At 43.4% G+C, this 23,998-nt stretch overlaps 1 protein-coding gene across 1 annotated transcript in view; it reads left to right on the top strand.

Moving 5' to 3' along the window:
* The window catches only part of LOC120020998 (astrotactin-2-like), a 521,153-nt gene that overhangs the window by 110,972 nt on the left and 386,183 nt on the right, over positions 1-23,998 (top strand). The window contains exons 3-4 of the mRNA XM_038964662.1: positions 14,873-15,314; positions 17,638-17,654. Coding sequence (XP_038820590.1) covers positions 14,873-15,314; positions 17,638-17,654 — 459 coding nt within the window. The remainder of the gene's footprint in view (positions 1-14,872; positions 15,315-17,637; positions 17,655-23,998) is intronic.

The following is a 23,998-nucleotide window of genomic DNA, read 5'->3' as shown; positions in this document are numbered from 1 at the left end:
AGGTCATTTACCACCTTCACAAGTGCAGTCTCAGTGCTATGATGGGGTCTAAAACCAGACTGAAGCATTTCGTATACATTGTTTGTCTTCAGGAAGGCAGTGAGTTGCTGCGCAACAGCTTTTTCTAAAATGTTTGAGAGGAATGGAAGATTCGATATAGGCCGATAGTTTTTTATATTTTCCGGGTCAAGGTTTGGCTTTTTCAAGAGAGGCTTTATTACTGCCACTTTTAGTGAGTTTGGTACACATCCGGTGGATAGAGAGCCGTTTATTATGTTCAACATAGGAGGGCCAAGCACATGAAGCAGCTCTTTCAGTAGTTTAGTTGGAATAGGATCCAGTATGCAGCTTGAAGGTTTAGAGGCCATGATTATTTTCATCATTGTGTCAAGAGATATAGTACTAAAACACTTAAGTGTCTCTCCCGATCCCAGGCCCTGGCAGAGCTGTGCAGATCCAGGACAGCTAAGCCCTGGAGGAATACGCAGATTTAAAGAGGAGTCCGTAATTTGCTTTCTAATGATCATGATCTTTTCCTCAAAGAAGTTCATGAATTTATTACTGCTGAAGTGAAAGCCATCCTCTCTTGGGGAATGCTGCTTTTTAGTTAGCTTTGCAACAGTATCTAAAATAAATTTTGGATTGTTCTTATTTTCCTCAATTAAGTTGGAAAAGTAGGATGATCGAGCAGCAGTGAGGGCTCTTCGATACTGCACGGTACTGTCTTTCCAAGCTAGTCGGAAGACTTCCAGTTTGGTGTGGCGCCATTTCCGTTCCAATTTTCTGGAAGCTTGCTTCAGAGCTCGGGTATTTTCTGTATACCAGGGAGCTAGTTTCTTATGACAAATGTTTTTCGTTTTTAGGGGTGCAACTGCATCTAGGGTATTGCGCAAGGTTAAATTGAGTTCCTCAGTTAGGTGGTTAACTGATTTTTGTCCTCTGACGTCCTTGGGTAGGCAGAAGGAGTCTGGAAGGGCATCAAGGAATTTTTGTGTTGTCTGAGAATTTATAGCACGACTTTTGATGCTCCTTGGTTGGGGTCTGAGCAGATTATTTGTTGCGATTGCAAACGTAATAAAATGGTGGTCCGATAGTCCAGGATTATGAGGAAAAACATTAAGATCTACAACATTTATTCCATGGGACAAAACTAGGTCCAGAGTATGACTGTGGCAGTGAGTAGGTCCAGAGACATGTTGGACAAAACCCACTGAGTCGATGATGGCTCCGAAAGCCTTTTGGAGTGGGTCTGTGGACTTCTCCATATGAATATTAAAATCACCAAAAATTAGAATATGATCTGCTATGACTACAAGGTCCGATAGGAATTCAGGGAACTCAGAGAGGAATGCTGTATATGGCCCAGGAGGCCTGTAAACAGTAGCTATAAAAAGTGATTGAGTAGGCTGCATAGATTTCATGACTAGAAGCTCAAAAGACGAAAACGTCATTTTTTTTTTTGTAAATTGAAATTTGCTATCGTAAATGTTAGCAACACCTCCGCCTTTGCGGGATGCACGGGGGATATGGTCACTAGTGTAACCAGGAGGAGAGGCCTCATTTAACACAGTAAATTCATCAGGCTTAAGCCATGTTTCAGTCAGGCCAATCACGTCAAGATTATGATCAGTGATTAGTTCATTGACTATAACTGCCTTTGAAGTGAGGGATCTAACATTAAGTAACCCTATTTTGAGATGTGAGGTATCATGATCTCTTTCAATAATGGCAGGAATGGAGGAGGTCTTTATCCTAATGAGATTGCTAAGGCGAACACCGCCATGTTTAGTTTTGCCCAACCTAGGTCGAGGCACAGACACAGTCTCAATGGGGATGGCTGAGCTGACTACACTGACTATGCTAGTGGCAGACTCCACTAAGCTGGCAGGTTGGCTAACAGCCTGCTGCCTGGCCTGCACCCTATTTCATTAAGTTTGCAGACGACACAACAGTGGTAGGCCTGATCACCGACAACGACGAGACAGCCTATAGGGAGAAGGGCAGAGACCTGGCCTTGTGGTGCCAGAATAACAACCTCTCCCTCAACGTGATCAAGACAAAGGAGATGATTGTGGACTACAGGAAAAGGAGGACTGAGCACGCCCCCATTCTCATCGACAGGGCTGTAGTGGAGCAGGTTGAGAGCTTCAAGTTCCTTGATGTCCACATGACCAACAAACTAGAATTGTCCAAACACATCAAGACGGTCGTGAAGAGGGCACGACAAAACCTATTCCCCCTCAGGAGACTGAAAAGATTTGGCATGGGTCCTCAGATCTTCAAAAGGTTCTACAGCTGCAACATCGAGAGCATCCTGACCGGTTGCATCACTTCCTGGTACGGCAACTGCTCGGCCTCCGACCGCAAGGCACTACACAAGGTAGTGCGTACGGCCCAGTACATCACTGGGGCTAAGCTGCCTGCCATCCAGGATCTCTACACCAGACGGTGTCAGAGGAAGGCCCTAAAAATTGTCAAAGACCCCAGCCACCCCAGTCATAGACTGTTCTCTCTGCTACTGCATGGCAAGCGGTACCGGAGCACCAAGTCTAGGACCAAAAGGCTTCTCAACGGCTTTTACCCCCAAGCCATAAGACTCCTGAACAGGTAATCAAATGGCTACCCGAACTATTTGCATTGTGTCCCGCCAACCCCCTCTTTTACACTGCTGCTACTCTCTGTTTATCATCTATGCATATTCACTTTAACTATACCTACATGTACATATTACCTCAATTAGCCCGACTAACCGGTGCCCCCGCACATTGACTCTGTACCGGTACCACCTGTATATAGCCTCGCTACTGTTATTTTCACTGTCATTTTACTTTTAATTTTTTATTTCTATACTTATCTATTGTTTACCTAATACCTATTTTTTACTTAAAAATTGCATTGTTGATTAGGGCTTGTAAGTAAGCATTTCACTGTAAGGTCTACTACACCTGTTGTATTCGGCGCATGTGACAAATAGACTTTGATTTGATTTGAAATCTCCTTCCCTAGTCTTTCCTAATAAGAGGCACCCCTAGGGCACCATTGTCTTGTCAATTTTATTGCTTTGTTATGAACAGCTGTTTCAGTCCGTATTGGCCCCTTGTGCCACGGCCGCAAATATTAGCATTAGCTTCCTAATCACATTTTTTCCTCCGAATGTCACCGAGAAGGGCACGTCTGTTTGCGGCTGGCTCGCACTGCTTCAACTCTAAGATATCATTTATCTTTGGAAGAAGAAAAAAGAAGAGAAGGGGAACGGCATAAGGTTGTGGAGAGACGCACAGTCACTGAGTCGCTGTACCAGCACTAATTTGCCGCCGTAATGAGCAAGCAGCTATGCATGATCATCGGGCAATTATATTTGGTTACCATGCAAACAGGGAGGATCATGGGAAGTTATTAAAGGGAAAAGAACACCCTAGCTCGGTTACAATAGGAGAGAGAGAGAGATAGAGAGAGAGAGATTATCTAAACAGTCTCTTTCTTTTGGTTTTTCTATGAATACTAAATCCATAATGTTCCTTCGCCAGTCTGGCCCAGGGATAACAAATGGAGAGTCAATTGGTTTTTCAGTCAGATGTGAATTATGATTACCTTCAAATGGCTGTCCTATTGGACGGATAGGACGGATAGGACTGGGCCAGCTCTGGATGTTGTAATTGTTTGTAAACATACACAAATGGGTCAATGTCTTCGATTATGTATTATGATAAAAGTAATCTGAGTCAACAGTAGTTGTACAGTAGTTGTGTAAACATACTAACTCGTATGACTCTTAACTGTCGTGAATCGTGATAGTACTTTGCTTCAAGCCTCATACTGTATCGCAGACATTTTTGCCAAAACAACTATAAGCTGAACCGATACTGTTTAACATACAACCACACCCCTTGAAATTCCTACACTCTTAGAAAAAAGGGTTCCAAAAGGGTTCTTCAGCTGCCCCCATAGGAACACCCTTTTCGGTTCCAGGTAGAACTCTGTTGAAAGGGTTCTACATGGAACCCATAAGGGTTTTACCTTGAACCAAAAATGGTTCTTCAGTGGGTTCTCCTATAGGAACAGCTGAAGAATTGTTTTAGGTTCTAGATAGCACCTTTTTTTCTAAGAGTGTACATACAGTACACTGTACAGTGTATTCGGAAAGTATTCAGACCGCTTGACTTTTCTCACATTTTGTTACGTTACCGTCTTATTCTAAAAGGGATAAAATAGTTTTTTTTTCTCTCATCAATCTACACACAATACCCCATAATGACAAAGCAAAAACAGGTTTTTAGGATCTTTTGCAAATGTATAAAAAAAATAAACCCTTAAATATCACATTTACATAAGTATTCAGACCCTTTACTCAGTACTTTGTTGAAGCACCTTGTGCAGCGATTACAGCCTGAGTCTTCTTGGGTATGACACTACAAGCTTGGCACACCTATATTCTCTGCAGATCCTCTTAAGCTCTGTCAGGTTGGATGGGGAGTATTTTCAGGTCTCTCCAGAGATGTTCGATCGGGTTCAAGTCCGGGCTCTGGCTGTGGCACTCAAGGACATTCAGAGACTTGTCCCGAAGCCACTCCTGTGTTGTCTTGGCTGTGTGCTTAGGGTCCTTGTCCTGTTGGAAGGTGAACCTTCACCCTAGTCTGAGGTCCTGAGTGCTCTGGAGCAGGTTTTCATCAAGGCTCTCTGTACTTTGCTCTGTTCATTTTTCCCTCGATCCTGACTATTCTCCCAGTCCCTGCCGCTGAAAAACATCCCCACAGCATGATGCTGCCACCACCATGCTTCACCGTAGGGATGTTGCCAGGTTTCCTCCAGATGTGACGCTTCACATTCAGGCCAAAGAGTTCAATCTTGGTTTCATCAGACCAGATAATCTTGTTACTCATGGTGTGAGAGTCCTTTAGAGACTCCAAGCGGGCTGTCATGTGCCTTTTACTGAGGAGTGGCTTCTGTCTGTCCACTCTACCATAAAGGTCTGATTGGAGTGCTGCAGAGATGGTTGTCCTTCTGGAAGCTTATCCCATCTCCATAGAGGAACTCTGGAGCTCTGTCACAGTGACCATCGGGTTCTTTGTCACCTCCCTGACCAAGGCCCTTCTCCCCCGATTGCTCTGTTTGACCGGGTGGCCAGCACTAGGAAGAGTCATGGTGGCTCCAAATTTCATCCATTTAAAAATGATGGAGACCACTGTGTTCTTGAGGATCTTCAATGCTGCAGACATTTTTTGGTCCCTTTCTCCAGATCTGTGCCTCGACACAATCCTGTCTCAGAGCTCTACGGACAATTCCTTTGACCTCATGGCTTGGTTTTTGCTCCGACATGCACTGTCAACTCTGGGACATTATGTAGACAAATGTGTGCCTTTCCAAATCATGTCCAATCAATTGAATTGACCACAGGTGTACCAATCAAGTTGTGGAAACATCTCAAGGATGATGAATGGAAACAGGATGCACATGAGCTCAATTTTGAGTCACATAGCCAACAGTCTGAATACGTATGTAAAGTAAGTATTGTTGTTGTTTTTTTATACATTTTCTAAAATTTCTAAAAACCTGTTTTCACTTTGTCATTATTGGGTATTGTTTGAATTGTTTGATGAGAAAAAAACACAAACGTAATACATTTTAGAATAGAGCTGTAACATAACAAAATGTGAAAAAAGGCAAGGGGTCGGAATACTTTCCCGAATGCACTATATAATATCAACAATCAACAAATCAACCAATTTCAGTTTATCACAAGTATTACAATACAACCATGTCATACTAGTGCTTCTGTATCATAGACATCATTCCTCTCCATCTGTGACTCAGTCAGTGAAAGCTGTGTCAGACGCCCTGACAGCTGAGCACTCAGCTGGTGTATTAGACTGCTAAATAGCTAACTAAATAGCTAACAAAATGGTTACACAGACAATTTTTGTATTCTATTCTTATTTTTGCACTGTCTCTATGCACACTCACAGGGCCCTACACACTGCTCACACTGATACTCTAACACACATACAAACACTCACTCCATAATTTTCTCACTCACACATATGCACATACATTTAAACTGACTCTACACACCCACTCACATACAATAATTATATACGCTGCTGCTGCTCTGTTTATTATATATCCTGATGTCTAGTCACCTTACCCCTACACATATCTACCTCTAACGATCCAGTATGACTGCACATTGAAAATATGGTGCTGAAACTGACCCTGTATATTATTTTTGGTTTTACCTTGTCATTTTTAATATTACATTGTTATTGCTGAATTGTTGGGGTTAGAGCTAGCAAAAAAGGCATTTCAGTGTACTTGTGCATGTGACATTAAAACTTGAAACTCTAATGCCCTGACTCACCCTACCCTGTTCAACTCACACCACGGACCACATTTACACATCACTGGCATCAGGGACAAAGTAGGCGATACAACATCCAACACAAGGCTCAAACAGAATACAACACCCAACACGAGGCTCAAACAGAATACAACACCCAACACGAGGCTCAAACAGAATACAACACCAAACACAAGGCTCAAACAGAATACAACACCCAACACGAGGCTCAAACAGAATACAACACCCAACACGAGGCTCAAACAGAATACAACACCAAACACGAGGCTCAAACAGAATACAACACCCAACACGAGGCTCAAACAGAATACAACACCCAACACGAGGCTCAAACAGAATACAACACCAAACACGAGGCTCAAACAGAATACAACACCCAACACGAGGCTCAAACAGAATACAACACCCAACACGAGGCTCAAACGGAATACAACACCAAACACGAGGCTCAAACAGAATACAACACCCAACACGAGGCTCAAACAGAATACAACACCCAACACGAGGCTCAAACAGAATACAACACCCAACACGAGGCTCAAACAGAATACAACACCCAACACAAGGCTCAAACAGAATACAACACCAAACACGAGGCTCAAACAGAATACAACACCCAACACGAGGCTCAAACAGAATACAACACCCAACACGAGGCTCAAACAGAATACAACACCCAACACGAGGCTCAAACAGAATACAACACCCAACACGAGGCTCAAACAGAATACAGTCTTCATTTATACTTTACCTTAATACTGTATCCCTTCTCACAAGCACTGTTTATTGATACATTCAATGTTGAATTTACTCTGGGGAACCAAACATGATTCATGCTTTTGCAGTGTTGCAAACGCTTAGTAAATCAGTTATATAATAACTGGCTATTTTCCTCTGATGCATGCGGTCTTACAGCCTGTTATGTAGCTATGGTGTCTGTTACAAGTCTGCTGAGTTATGACCAGCTCTGTGACAGCTTGGAAGTTGACAGCATGTCCTCATTTTTGTTCTGTTCGTTTCCCGTTGCTCTCTCGATCTGCTTTTCATTCCTTTTCATTCCTTCTCCCTGCACATAGAGTCCCCTGAATATAAATAAAACATTATCTATCTCAATGATCTATGTATGCAGGGCATCCCTCTGCATATGATGACACCCAGAGAACCAGAGAGCCAGGGCTGGCTAGAACTGCTTGGCTGAGGAGGAGGAGGGGAGGCATTGTGAGATGCAGGGTGGGCGTGCGGCAAAGCAGTAACTCAGGCCTAATTCCCTGCTGTAATTCAGGAGGGCCAGGGCCAGCAACAGGCAAATCTACCCACAAATCTCTCACCTTGCCCAGGGACCAGAGTCAGGGCCAAGGGGGGCGGCATGGAGAGGTATGGGAAGGCTATTTGGGTGGGTGGTGGTGGGACTGATAGCCAATCAGACAGAGCCAACCAATACGCCTTTCTGTTTGTTTTTTTATGTGTTATTCCTTACATTGGTACCCCAGGTAATCTTAGGTTTCATTACATACAGTCGGGAGGAACTACTGAATATAAGAGCAACGTCAACTCACCATCGTTCCAACCAGGAATATGACTTTCCCGAAACGGATCCAGTGTTTTGCCTTCCACCCAGTACAATGGATCTGATCCCAGCCGGCGACCCTATGCGACGCCGGAAAAGGGGCAAACGTAGCGGTCTCCTGGTCAGGCTTCGGAGACGGGCACATCGCGCTCCACTCCCTAGCATACTACTCGCCAATGTCCAGTCTCTTGACAATAAGGTTGATGAAATCCGAGCACGGGTAACATTCCAGAGGGACATCAGAGATTGTAACGTTCTCTGCTTCACGGAAACATGGCTAACTCAAGAGACGCTAACGGAGTCGGTGCAGCCAGCTGGTTTCTTCACGCATCGCACCGACAGAAACATGCATCTTTCTGGTAAGAAGAGGGGCGGGGGGGTATGCCTTATGATTAACGAGACGTGGTGTGATCATAACAACATACAGGAACTCAAGTCATTCTGTTCACCTGATCTAGAACTCCTCACAATCAAATGTCGACCGCATTATCTACCAAGGGAATTCTCTTCGATTATAATCACAGCCGTATATATTCCCCCCCAAGCAGACACAACGATGGCCCTGAACGAACTTTATCTGACTCTTTGTAAACTGGAAACCACACACCCTGAGGCTGCATTCATCGTAGCTGGGGGTTTTAACAAGGCCAATCTGAAAACAAAACTCCCTAAATTCTATCAGCATATCGATTGTGCTACCAGGGCTGGTAAAACCTTGGATCACTGCTACACTAACTTCCGCGACGCATATAAGGCCTTCCCCCGCCCTCCTTTCGGAAAAGCTGACCACGACTCCATTTTGTTGCTTCCAGCCTACAAACAGAAACTAAAACAACAAGCTCCCTCGCTCAGGTCTGTTCAACGCTGGTCCGACCAATCTGATTCCACGCTTCAAGACTGCTTCGATCACGCGGATTGGAATATGTTCCGCATTGCGTCCAACAACAACATTGACGAATATGCTGATTCGGTGAGCGAGTTCATTAGAAAGTGCATTGACGATGTCGTACCCACAGCAACGATTAAAACATTCCCAAACCAGAAACCGTGGATTGACGGCAGCATTCGCGTGAAACTGAAAGCGTGAACCACTGCTTTTAACCAGAGCAAGGTGACCGGAAACATGACCGAATACAAACAGTGTAGCTATTCTCTCCGCAAGGCAATCAAACTAGCTAAGTCCCAGTACAGAGACAAAATTGAGTCGCAATTCAACAGCTCAGACACAAGAGGTATGTGGCAGGGTCTACAGTCAATCACGGATTACAAAAAGAAAACCAGCCCCGTCGCGGACCAGGATGTCTTGCTCCCAGACAGGCTTAATAACTTTTTTGCTCGCTTTGAGGACAATACAGTGCCACTGACACGGCCCGCTACCAAAACCTGCGGGCTCTCAGACGGCATTCCAGACGGCATTCGCCCAGACGGCATTCCCAGCCGCGTCCTCAGAGCATGCGCAGACCAGCTGGCTGGTGTGTTTACGGACATATTCAATCAATCCTTATCCCAGTCTGCTGTTCCCACATGCTTCAAGAGGGCAACCATTGTTCCTGTTCCCAAGAAAGCTAAGGTAACTGAGCTAAACGACTACCGCCCCGTAGCACTCACCTCCGTCATCATGAAGTGCTTTGAGAGACTAGTCAAGGACCATATCACCTCCACCCTACCGGACACCCTAGACCCACTCCAATTTGCTTACCGACCCAATAGGTCCACAGACGACGCAATCGCAACCACACTGCACACTGCCCTAACCCATCTGGACAAGAGGAATACCTATGTGAGAATGCTGTTCATCGACTACAGCTCTGCATTTAACACCATAGTACCCTCCAAACTCGTCATCAAGCTCGAGACCCTGGGTCTCGACCCCGCCCTGTGCAACTGGGTCCTGGACTTCCTGACGGGCCGCCCCCAGGTGGTGAGGGTAGGTAACAACATCTCCACCCCGCTGATCCTCAACACTGGGGCCCCACAAGGGTGCGTTCTGAGCCCTCTCCTGTACTCCCTGTTCACCCACGACTGCGTGGCCATGCACGCCTCCAACTCAATCATCAAGTTTGCGGATGACACTACAGTGGTAGGCTTGATTACCAACAACGACGAGACGGCCTACAGGGAGGAGGTGAGGGCCCTCGGAGTGTGGTGTCAGGAAAATAACCTCACACTCAACGTCAACAAAACAAAGGAGATGATTGTGGACTTCAGGAAACAGCAGAGGGAGCACCCCCCTATCCACATCGACGGGTCAGTAGTGGAGAAGGTGGAAAGTTTTAAGTTCCTCGGTGTACACATCACGGACAAACTGAATTGGTCCACCCACACAGACAGCGTTGTGAAGAAGGCGCAGCAGCGCCTCTTCAACCTCAGGAGGCTGAAGAAATTCGGCTTGTCACCAAAAGCACTCACAAACTTCTACAGATGCACAATCGAGAGCATCCTGTCGGGCTGTATCACCGCCTGGTACGGCAACTGCTCCGCCCACAACCGTAAGGCTCTCCAGAGGGTAGTGAGGTCTGCACAACGCATCACCGGGGGCAAACTACCTGCCCTCCAGGACACCTACACCACCCGATGTCACAGGAAGGCCATAAAGATCATCAAGGACAACAACCACCCAAGCCACTGCCTGTTCACCCCGCTATCATCCAGAAGGCGAGGTCAGTACAGGTGCATCAAAGCAGGGACCGAGAGACTGAAAAACAGCTTCTATCTCAAGGCCATCAGACTGTTAAACAGCCACCACTAACATTTAGCGGCCGCTGCCAACATACTGACTCAACTCCAGCCACTTTAATAATGGGAATTGATGGAAATTATGTAAAAATGTACCACTAGCCACTTTAAACAATGCCACTTAATATAATGTTTACATACCCTACATTACTCATCTCATATGTATATGTATATACTGTACTCTATCATCTACTGCATCTTGCCATCTCTATGTAATACATGTATCACTAGCCACTTTAAACTATGCCACTTTATGTTTACATACCCTACATTACTCATCTCATATGTATATACTGTACTCTATACCATCTACTGCATCTTGCCTATGCCGTTCTGTACCATCACTCATTCATATATCTTTATGTACATATTCTTTATCCCTTTACACTTGTGTGTATAAGGTAGTAGTTGTGGAATTGTTAGGTTAGATTACTTGTTGGTTATTACTGCATTGTCGGAACTAGAAGCACAAGCATTTCGCTACACTCGCATTAACATCTGCTAAACATGTGTATGTGACAAATAAAATGTGATTTGATTTGAGCCATACTACGAAGAGAAACAGAATGTGGAGGTCAACCTGGTATTTTCAGTTAAGCTTGTGGAGATTTTCCATTCAGTTTTCAACCAGAGTTTAATCAGATTTCATGATTAAGAAGGGCAACCGAGGGTTAATGTCATTTCCCTGATGATTTCATGGCTCAGGTTGTGGGCTTTCTATATTTCATTTTTCAATTATCTTGGAACTATTTTTATGTTGGCTGTGAAGATTTTTTTTAAATTTAGCAATTCACTTTCTCTGTTTTGGTTGTATGTACAATTAACTCACCACATGTAGTGTACTTCATGGTTCATTTAATTATTAATTTTCCTGAATCACAATTACAATTGTTAACTATATTCTTCTCAGTCACCTAGCTTCATTGAAAACGTCATAGGGGACAACTCTAGGCTCACAGCACATGCAGCTTTTTTCCCCTCCATCTCCTCATCTTGCCACACTACCTGTTTGAGACCACACTCCTGGTGACATCACTTCCTGACCCTGGTGGGTTATGGGAAAGGTTCCCCTGTGGGCGTAGAATAAAGTGGCCACAGTAACCAGTGAGCTGAGTCTTCCGTCCCTTGGCTCTGGGAGTTGCAGTTGGATGGGGAGAGTAAATAGCAGCTGCCTGGACACATGGCACTTTAACTTCATGTGGGGAAGAGGGGGATGAGGGAGAGCGAGAAAGAGAGAATGAGAGAGAAAGAAAGAAAGAAAGGGTAAGGCAGGCCCTCAGGTCCACTCCACTGAGGGTTCATCTGATATAGGCTACAACAGTTTGCTCACCCAGAAACAGGCCTATGAGAGCCTCCACTTGTTGTGGTACAGCACTGTTAACACCCTCGCTGATGTGAGAGGTACACACAGTCACCACTCTGTATCAAATACATCTCGGAATTGGTATTACATTGCCTCAAGGCACGTAAATTGAGCAGATGTTTGAGTGTATGTGTGTGGGGGGTATGGATTACTTTTTTATTTAATATACAGTACATGGGTGTGTGTGTGTGGTAAAATACTGTGTGTGTGTGTGCGCACAGATGTACCCACATCAAGGCACGGAAATTGAGCAGATGTTTGAGTGTATGTGTGTGGGGGGCATGGATTACTTTTTTCTTTCATGTACAGTACATGAGTATGTTCATCTGCGTCTGTGCATGTGATGAATTAATCTGTTACTATGTACACAGATGTACGCATATGTATATCTTTGTGTGGATACATTGTTTGTTCAATGAGTTTCCTGAAGATGAATGTACTACAGCTATCTCATTTCTCAGTGTGCCTGTCAGGAAGAGAGCTGCTTCCCTTGTGCCAAGATGGTGGCTACAGAACTGAACAGGTGCATGATGGGTTAGCTCAGTGTTTTGTTGTTTTTATTCCACAGTTTATCCCCAGGGCAAAGCTTATTATGATGAAAATCACTGACAAGAGCTTGTCTTTATTTCAGAGCCTCTTCAGCAGAGCATGATGAGATTCAGGTTGATGTTTATTGTAATGAGTCTTGTTCTGGAGGCAGAACTGCGCAATTTCCTGTTAGTTAAGCCAGCTGCAAAGTCAAAATTGGCTATATTGTAAAAATTTATGAAAACAAAAATGTGCTAACTTAATGTAATGTAAAGGTTAGGTATTAGGGTTAGCAGTGTGGTTAAAGTTAGGGTTAGGCAAAACATATTATAACATTGTGGCTGTGCTAGCTAGTGACAACTCTGCAGAGCTGCCTCCAGAACAAGATTCATGACAAAAAAACGCTAACCTGCTGATGAGAGGGGTAATACTTGTGTCAGCTGTACAACACATTGATGCTTCATTTTGATCCACTCATCCCTATTCGTTATTGAATACATGGATATTGGCTTTCAGTGTGACGATGAGAAATAGGATGCATTCATTGTGGCTCAGTGTTGATGTAGCAGCTTGGTTGCATATTCAACTCTGCCAGATGGTTTTAGCTCTCAGTCATTTGTTAATCTATTCATTTATTCTTAATTGGTTCTAAAGGATGTTGAAAAAACGTCAGTGCTGTAAGCCGTGAGTTTGTGGCCAGACCATGCGCCATATGAGTAGGTGGTAATCTGTGAGGGAGGGAGAGAGGGAGGGAGAGAGAGAGCAGAGGAAAGAAAGCTGAAAGGGGAGCAAAAAGGACTGATGAAGGGAGGGAGCGAAAGAGAGTGATTAAAAAAGAGAGCGATGGAGAGGGATAGAGTTGAGTCCTCCATCTCTTACCTGTGGAGTGACTCCAGAGCAGCAGGGATATGTAGGGTCTTAAGATGAATGAGAACCACATCTCCCTCATGGATACATCCATCACTATGAGTTAACATGGCTCTTGTTTGAATGGAAGAGAGTGCAAAAGTATAACCACCTAATGTTACATTTTAATAGTCAGTAATGATTATTGGCCCAGATATTTTCTTTTACAGCTATGATCACTGACCATTGTTTTTTAAATGCCCAGGTCTTACTATTTTTATTATTTATTCTGTTTCTAATTTCACATTGCCAGTCTCAATTCCATTTCTACACCATCCTTTTAGCCTTGGGAATTTCTGAAAAGTTCTGAACAGTTTCCCTGGAGTTCTGTAAGTTTTGTGAAACAGGAGCTCTCTCTTCTGTTGTTGCCGGGCGACTTTGTTTCAGAGGGGGAGTGTATTTCTCAGACGCTGCTCTCCTATTGGAGATTAATGAACACATTTGTCCAGAGGACGTTCCTCTTTGGAGTTGCCCATCTCTACCTAGTGTGATTTATGGCCACCCAGCAGTGCATGAGTTATAATTTGAGAGAGGTTTGTTTTTCCTCATGAAGATGGAATTTTAAATGTTGTGATGAATAACCCTCTCTGCTCTTGTTATGTATCATACAGTAAGCACAGGGAATTGTGGGAAGGGTGTAGCGTCAAAATACGGCGACTGTGCTTTTTTGGTGTCTGGCTGCAGTAGAGGCTGGATGGCATTAGGGTGGTCACGATTTGTCTAATTCTCGCTGTGGTCTATCCATTGACCACTAGTGTAAAGAATTGTTGGTTACTCTTGGAATATGTCCGCTCTATCATTATATACACCCTGTACACAGGACTGTATGTGTATGGATTAAGTGTGCTATTCACTCTCAGATTGGCTGCTAGAAGGTTTTTGATGTGTCTGTTATGGCATGAAATGGGACAAACCATGTAGCAATGGATGTGCCCTGGTGAATTTACATGAGCAGGCTTTGAGGGGTTGGCCATGGCTTGGAGACGAAGATCGGGTTTAGTTAGGCTAGTAACACCCTTATCACATTGGCATGTGTAATTCCTAGGGCTGTGGGACTAACTGGCTTTGTGTGTGTGTGTGTGTGTGCGTGTGTGTGTGTGTGTGTGTGTGTGTGTGTGTGCGTGCGTGCGTGCGTGCGTGTGTGTGTGTGTGTGTCTTTGACAAGGAAAGAGAAAGAAAAGAGGAGATAGAGGAGAGAGCTCTTCTCTCCATTTCAGCGCCAAGGACAGTGCTCTATTTGTTGACTCACTGAACCAAACAGGACACTTCAACAGGCCGTCTGCTCTGGAGAAACTTGACCAACTTGCTCTCACTCAGACTAGATTCACTCATAATCTCTAATAGTGTCTCTCTTTTTGTGCAAATGCATGCTTGTATATGTCTGTCTTACTCTCACGTCTCTCCCTCTTTCTTCCAGGGAGGCCTGATCGCTCTCCTCCTCCTCATCCTCCTCTTCACCCTGGTGCTGTACACTCGTCACCGCTGGTGCAAGCGCCGACGTGTCCCCCAGAAAAGCGCCAGCACCGAGGCCACCCATGAGATCCACTACATCCCCTCTGTGCTGCTGGGGCCCCAAGGCAGGGACAGCTTCCGGGGCTCCCGGCAGCTCCAGCACAGTTCTGTCATTGGCATGCCCATCCGGGAGACCCCCATCCTTGACGACTACGACTGTGATGAGGACGATCAGATGGGACACACACACACCTCCACACCCAACCAGGTCCACAACCAGCTGAGCGATGGGAAAGTCCTGGGCTTGGATGAGTATGGGCCCAGCCAGGGGACACTGACCCACAGTCAGCACACTGACAGCCTGAGGAAGGGGGAGGACAGCCTCCAACACAGTCTGGATAAAAGAGGTGGGTACTACTGGAGTATGTTACAGTCCACCGTAGTCTACAGATTAGACTATAACACAGTCACTGTATTGTTGAAACAGATTGAGAATATAATATATTTCTGTTCAACATTTTTATTGAAAAGCAACCACTTTTGGTGACAAATCATCTACCTATGAAATCCTTATGTATTCCTCGTCCTGTACTCTACGTCCAAAGGAATGTATGTTACACTTCAAATATTCTACACACAACTGGTTTTGCTTAGTCGCTGTTCATATTTTATGACTCAGATAGGATTAGCTCAAAAAGTAGAAATGTGTTTTCCTCTGAAACACTGTCTCCGTCCTCTTGGTTAATCCCGTGTTAGAAAATGGCCATTGGCCCCGTGTTTCTGTCAACCACAAATAATGAGTACAAGTCAAGATGGAGAAGGTCATTGACATTGGTCTGGCCTCTTACTAATGGGGGTGATTCGATGAGTCAAACTCATTGACCCTCGTTAATCGCAATCCAGTGTGTAGTTCTGGAACTGTGTCCTATATTATGGACTCAAAGCAACAACAATTTATTTTTTATTTTTTATATAATGTGTTGAAAATAGATGTGAAAAATGGAATGTGTTATCTGAAAAAATCCTAATAGTAGAATTTAATGAGTTGTTCTCCACAGTTAATTCTGGTTGTGGATTAAATGTGACTGCAGGTCACTGTAATAGCTGTAGATTACATCATATCCACGTTGAACCACACTGTACCCCAGGGAAGTTCAGCTTTAATAATTGAGGGGTGGCGGATTGCTGGGGTGGTTTTTCAATGTGAGCGCTATTCGTGTCATGTTAAATTATACATGGCAAAGTTTAACATCCCGTTTCCCGGGGCTACCCTCCTCTCTCTACTAGTATTTATCATTCAGCAAAAAGCAATTTAGCCAAACTCAACTTCCTGAACCCACAACACCGCTCCCGGTGAGGAGGGAGGGACCAGGACACAGCCATCCTTTAATTTCATATGATACATTTTCTTTTGGGAAAGGAACTTTGCATTATTCATCTGTAGCTGAAAGGGTAATACTTTGGTGCTCCCAGTTTTTTGTGTTGGTGGATGGAGGCTTTCTCTGTAAAGCCAACAGCAGTAGGGCCAGATTGCTGTGCAAAAGAGAGTCAAGTGTAATGCCACTGAAAACATAATGTAATTGAAAATGTACCTGGATATTTTTTTTCTTCAAAACAGCAGCAGCATGTTTTCAAATGGCTTCAATGTTTGGCTTGATTTAATCATTTACGGACTGACATGAAGAATCATAGGGAAATAGTAGTTGCCTGAAGAAATTATTCCATATGCTAACATTTAAATTAAAAAGCAGCAGGTTTTCTTTCATGAAGCAGTGTTTTGAACACACTTTATTAGCTCTTGGAATGTCCTTGGTCTAGTTTAAAATTTGTATATAATATCACCTCCCAGATTTTGTTTAATGATGCTCAGTATATATCTCAAATTATAAACTACGTAGTTTGAGCCCTGAATGCTGTTTGGCTGACAGCTGTGGTATATCAGACCATATACCACGGGTATGACAACATATTTATTTTTACTCCACTAATTATGTTGGTAACCAGATTATAATAGCAATAACTCACCTTGGGGGTTTGTAGTATATGGCCAATATACCACGGCTAAGGGCTGTATCCAGGCACTCCGCGTTGCGTCGTACATAAGAACAGCCCTTAGCCGTGGTATATTGGCCATATACCACACCACCTTGTCCCTTATTGCTTAAGTAATAAAGACAATTCAAAAGGGGCCTTTGCCTTGAATAAATCATGAAGTGTATCCTCTTGGCACGGGTTCAGCTCCCGCTTGAACACATCCACCATACCGCCGGCTAGCCTGCATAAGTAATTGCCTCAATTAATTCAAAACTGGGGATATCTGCATCCTGATCTTGTGTGTGATTTATATTGTAATCTGTGGAAATCATCAGATTGTTAAAATCACAAAATCTTTTTTTCTGCGTTCTCCTTTTTGCTGCTTCCTTTTTCCCGGCTGATTGATCTCTCTTCCTATAAATAAGACACAGATGAACAAAGATGGACACTCGCTGCGTTGTCTAGTGACATCTTGTTCCAAAAACAAACAAACTTCAGACACTCGAAACCTGCTCTCTGGGAGATTAGCCTTGTCATTCCCCCTTTTTCTGTTCATTCTCCATTCTCTCCTCCATACGCAGCCAGTAAAATAAAACAAGCTCTTCAAGTTGGCCTGTTTACATCGTATCGTCTGCTTTTAAAAACCTGTCCTTGTGCTAATCACTGGCTGTAAGGTATTGTCACCGCACAGGGAAGCAGCTGCAGGACCCACAGTTCGCCTAACAGCAGGTTTGGGACACTGGTTTTAGTTGACATCAAAGGATCTCCATTGGAAAAAACATACTTGTCGTGTCCTCCTGGTCATTCTGTGCATTTTAAATTTGAAGACATGCTAATTTATATATTACACCCTTGGGCTGTATACAACAGACAGTCAGTCTTAAGTCTCATATTAATGTTCGGACTTGAGTGTATAATTTATATGTAGGTCCATGAGTTTTTCCTGACTAACGTGACCTGAACAGGAAAACCACCAAGCCCTAGAAATAGGCCATAACTGGGGCCTGGAGTTTTCCAAGGTCAGGTCACAAGGTCAGTAAAGAGTCCTGGCTCAAAATACTGAAGCATCCTTCTCCCAACAACACAAACCTCCAGGCATTTCCAACAATCATGTATCCACCAACTCACACCTACAAAGCCATATCATTTGAATACAGAGCCGATTAACTCGCTTTACCTTTTATATGTCAGCGTGCCTCCCAAAGGTCTCCAAATACCAGGCGCTCCTTTATCTGTCTGTCTCAGCTAACAGATGACCCCATTCTCAGCCTGCTGAATGGGCCTATCTGGAGGCATTATTGAGCTTGCCTCAGAGGTTCCTGTGTGTGTCTGAGTCTTTACACCGGGCTTCCAAAGGCCTGTCATTTGGTTATTCAGTGGGGACCTGGCGCTCTGTGCATGCGTTGGACAGCGGCATTCCATAAATCAGGTGCCACATAATTCCGGACGCCAGGACAGCAATTACCATCAGCCCGTAGTGAGGACCACCATTGGTTCTCAATGTCCTCGTGATGTGTCTGCTATTTACGTTACGTCGCCTGCAATTAAACCAGTACACTTGGCTACACTGAATTAGTTGATTAATTTATTTACAGAATTAAGAAACGGAAGATCACAGTTTATTGGGTCTGTGAATTATCGTGGCATTTGTCAAAACACTTCCCAATAAATGTTTATTTTTACTTGTATATTTACATTCCCACTTGTATTGAAGTTGTAGGCCCTAGGCAATAACCAAGAAAAAGTACTGTGTGCATCCTATAATTCATCATTGAATTGTGCGTACTGAATAGGGTATCTGTCAGGTTGTATACTTTACACCAGTAAATAACCACAGGGAAAGAGCATCCTGTTCTCTATTTCCCACCCGATGTACAATCTCTCTTCTCCACAGAGTGGAATAGTTCGCAAGGAGTTGTTTTCAATATAAAACGGTATGTGTTTTGTGAAATATTAGAGAGTACCGAGGGATAGCTGTGTTTCCCTGTGTTCTTTGCAGAGCAGCATTGGCCACTTGGACAGGGACTCCCTGATGAGTCAGTCACCCAGGCTCATTGGGACTGCATAAACACTGCTAATGGCAGCTTGAGTGGGTCCCTGTCTGATGTGTTCGCTGCCCGTCAAGTAAAGTAACTTCTCTGGCTTGTATTATCGCTACAGGTAGTCCCATTTGAAATGATGGCTGAAACTGTAAGGAGCGTTACACATAGTTACACAAACACTCACAATCGTACACACACAAACTTGCACACACACACATTTACACAAGTAAACAAGTTCACATGAGAGAGAGAGAGATAATAGAAAATAAAGCGGGCCAATTACCCTGTTGCATCTCTGCCTTTATAATCAAATCTCAGATGAGTGTCATGGGGTGGCCTTGGCCTCAGATCTTATGGAAGAGCAAGGAAGCAAGGAAAAACAAAATATCTCCCAGTCTGCAGGTTTCTATTCTCATCATGATATCTTGCACGATCTTAAAATGTAGAAAAATAGGCCATGAATCATAAATTGATGTCAACAGGAGAGTTGCACTCACGTTTGACATCAATGGGGGTAGAATGTCACACACCTCAGCATTGCTTCCTGCTATACTAAGCATCCCACACTAAAGACTCCCAAGTGGATATGTTAAGGCACCTGCCTCTTTTGCAGCTTACAGAGAAAAAAGACAATGATGATATTGAATGCTAGTATCTCCTTTAGCATATCCGACTTCAACTAATTCCTTGACTGTGTTAAAGATGCACTATGCAGAAATCTCTCCACCATTTCCTGGTTGCTAAAATTCGAATAGATCACCTAATTTCAGTTTATGCGACTTAACAAGCAAGTATAGTGTAGAGAATCATTGTACCATCTAAACTGTTGTGAAACATATTTTCCATAAGCAAAAATATTGTATTTTCATCTGTTTGAAGCTGGTGTACAAAACCCAAATTAAAAGACAAACAATTTACTTAAGAACTGGAAGCATAGAAATATTGCACATAGAATAGATCTACCGATTCTTAGACTTGCTTTCAATGAGAATGATAGATTTATAACTTACATTTCTGAACTTGGTCGGGTCGCCCAAAAAGGAACAAGGATTCCCTTTAGCATTAATACCAACCTGTGTTGTCTCTTTTATTTTTATCTTTGGTGAAAGAGAGGAGCATCCATCCATCCACCAGCTTGTATCAATCACCAGTGTCTGTCTCAGTGCTGCCTCCAGTGTCACACACTGAGCTTTCCAATTAATCCTGTCACCATGGCGATGCCAGTCATCCACCATAAGTGACAATGGCTGGCTGATTTGTGGCGTCCCCGCTGGCAGGGTTTATGCCTTTATCACCTGGCGTTCATTTGTCATCAGTTATCAACCAGCACTGACGTGGTGTTTACAACGATGTGGGAAATAAAAGGAGAGAAATGAAGAGCAAACAGGGGGAACACAGCCGTAAATGCACATCCACTGCTCCCTCGGATTGGCCCGGAGTGAAATGAGGCCTCATTGCCTTTATTTACGGTGAATTAATCGCTCCGTTGTCCTATTTACGGTATCGTTTAGCTGTCCCTACAATAACAGCGATTGATGTTTAATGATGTCTCTCAACATAAAAACTGAATGCTGTCGAATCAGATAGTGTTGGAACATTTCACCTCTGGTAAGATCTAACACAATTACCCCAGATGCCATGAAGGAGATCTGGCCACGGCCAATTAATATGAAGAATGTGCTCAGTGGTCCTATAACCCACAGTGATTCCTCCTCTGTGTGTGGATATGGCCAGCGAGGTGGTGACATTTGAAAGCATGCCTGCATTAAGGCCCATTTACACGAAAGATGAAAGGCCATCCGATTCACAACTGACTCAACGGTCCTCCCTCCCCAATGCCTAATTTGACAGGGATGGAAAGGGTAGGCTCACATTATCTCTTGATTGGCTTTCTGCTAATTGAAAGAATTTAGCGATTAATTAAGGCTTCAGTTGGCGACAATGTCAGCGGTGGAAATTGTCACGGCCGCTTTGTATGCCGCTGGACTTTTTTGGTTACCACTGAGTTAAATGGGATGATGATTTTTTTGTATTTTTTTTTACACAAAGCATCAAAGTGTCCTTTTGATTACTGAGGTTGTCCTTTTATATCGCCATAGCTTTAAGGAAATAGTGTCATCCGCATTGAGTGGCTAACTAAAACAGATAGAAAACCATTAATTAAGCTCAGCTGAGTTTTTCTGTATGGACTTCAAGGATAGCAATGTCTTAGTTTCCTTCTCTTTTTCTTGAACGTGCATGTTTAAAAATGTATCTGGATCATTTCACATTGAAGACATAAATTGACCCTAGTCCTTGAGCTATCCTCCTAAAAATAAGATATTCTGCACAGGAGCTGGCCCTTCCATCCACCTCTTTTCCACCTTTAACACTCAAATTGTATTTTAATATTAACAACACTTTTTTTCAGACTCCCTGTCTCGACGTCAGAACTCAGTACACTCTACCTGACTGTCTTTGCACTGTCTGGAACCTCTTCAAACAAGCCATCCACCCCTTTAACATTGAAGCGACCCATTCTATCTTCCACTGTTATGTATTATTCATCATGTGGTACATGTTAAATAGCCTGTTTTTGTAATTAAAGAATGGGAATTCTGTGTGCCCTTCTCTGGAAATTGGGCATTGTCTCACACCTACAGGATACACTCTATTATTGGCTGGCCCTGACCTTAGTAGAGGCCAACACATAGAAACAGGATGAATAGAACAAATAGTATTCTCTCTGTCCAAGAGAAGGACTTGTCTGCATGGACATTCCATGGGAATTAGCACTACCATTATTGTTGATTGATGTAAATGCCTGATGCACAACATGTTGTAAAAGTATGGGGCTGGGATTTTGTTAGTGCAGTCATCATGAAACATTCCATACACATTCATGCAATCTATCCATGCTATTGATTCCAAATGGCCTTCCTTTCCTTTCCAATTCAGTTTATATGGATTGGGCCTGGGCTCTGTGGCCTTGACAGGGCTGATACTGTCAGAATACTCCACTAGGCTCCACACTGACAATACATAATATGAACCAGTAGTCTGTCTTCGGTTCCTCACAGTACCACTCAAGACTTCAGCTCTCGTTCTGGTCTAAATGATCTCATAAGTTGCTGTACTTGGCCCAGTTCATTTGATGCTCATTGAGGCTTTATAAAAGGCATGTTATACTGGAGATTGCTGCTGTTGTTATCGATCAAAATTGATGCTGTTAAGAAAGCCTCAGTGCAGTGGAACCCTGGCCCGTCATATTGCAGTTGACGGAGATAGAGAAATGTATAGTATGTTTATGGGATATGTGGCTTTCAATTGCAAAGAGGAATGCATTAAAGTGAACCTTTTTGTCGTTTATCATCCTGGTTTTCACACAAACACATACGCAACAAGCTACTTTTCACACTCTCACACACACACAAACATACTGTACTTACACCTTTTGTCAGTATTGGTGTGTTTTTAGGGCGCAGTCATTTTGAAGAGTAGTTTGCATACTACTGCTCAGAGCCATGTTTTGTGTGTGTGTGTACGCACGTATACTCCCATAAGTAAATTAACAAAATAAAAGCCCACCACAGTAAATTGTCCTTGAGTGAGTTCAGTAGAGTTAGAGAGATGCCCCGGAGAAGCAACAGTAAAGTAGGGAAAGTCTCTATTGCAATGAGCTCCCTGCCATTTGTCAAAGTGAAGGTTGACAACCCTGATTAGATATGAATCAAAGCGTTGCCCTGAGCTGCCTGAGAGTTGCCAAGTTTGGCAGCCATTTTTCTCTACTGATGTCACATAGGGGTGGTACTGTTGGCTCACTTGCACTCATAGAAGTTAATGGGAGGACCCTCATGCACGATAATGCCAAACGATTAGGACTTACTGTTATTGAGATGATGATGATGATGATGGTGGTGGTGGTGATGATGATGGTTATGGTGTGTGGGAGAACACCTCTTCTTTAAATTAAAGGAAAATGAGGACATTAGAAGAAGAACAGTGGGGGCTGGTGACTTGAAAAACTGAGGAGGATGAGAGACCCACGGCAAAGGTATGGACTACATGGAGACGACAAAGCGTTTCAAAAATCGTCTAAGACACATTTTATTTCAACTTAAAACATTTAATATAGACATGTATAGTACAATATTATGGGGAATGGGAATGAGAGGGATACTTACAGTATTGGGAAGGGATCACAGCAGTGATTGAATGAGGGTATGAGGCATGAGTTGAGGTGTTCAGAGGCTTCAGTGCAAGACTATCTTGTCATGGATGGATGGTGTTGGAGAAGAGTTCAACTCTTCCACTGAGGGCAGGACAGGATTTGACTAGGAAGAGAAAAAGCAATAACACAACACACTACACAGTTAGACAAAAGAGCTAAGTGTGAGTTAGTCCAAGCATGGAGTAAAATCATTGATGTGTAATAATGTTTTTGTGTTACAGTATAGTAGTAGTAGTTTGTAATTGACTCTATACAGTATTGAGAGAAAATTGGTAGGGGTACTCACAGTGCTTGAAGAGGAAAACGTTCAATGTGCCAGTGGATGAGTGGGCACATGAGCCGGGGCTTCAGTTCATGTCAGGAGAAAGTTGACAATGGTAGTGGAGTGGAGTGGTCATCACCTTTTAATCAGGGAACAGCAGGGGACTAAGCTTTAAATTCAAATATCAGATACATTCCTTTACAGCAGTGCCATCATAGGTTTGGGTTTGGGATGAATCCGTTGTAAGAAGGTTTTATATGGGCTATGATGGGACCAGTTTTTCCTAATCAGGTCACATGGTCTTAAAATCCTGGAAAAAACTCTGTCAATCTGCAGCAACCTTATACTTGTTCGTATGAATTATATTTAGACTAAACTAACAGGGGGGTTTCCTCACAGAGACAACAACTGATAGACAATATAACTCACACGACTGAGCTTGCTTTATTTTTTATTTATTTAGATTTTTTTGTATCATGAAGGCCTATGCAACTGTAGGCCTACATAGTTTTTTTAACTCACAGTCTATGTCATCACGCTTAT

This window comes from Salvelinus namaycush, chromosome 26, assembly GCF_016432855.1.
Source record: "Salvelinus namaycush isolate Seneca chromosome 26, SaNama_1.0, whole genome shotgun sequence".
Classification (NCBI taxonomy): domain Eukaryota; kingdom Metazoa; phylum Chordata; class Actinopteri; order Salmoniformes; family Salmonidae; genus Salvelinus; species Salvelinus namaycush.
The sequence above is the reverse complement of the archived record's forward strand: the minus strand, read 5'-3'. Positions and strand labels throughout refer to the sequence as shown.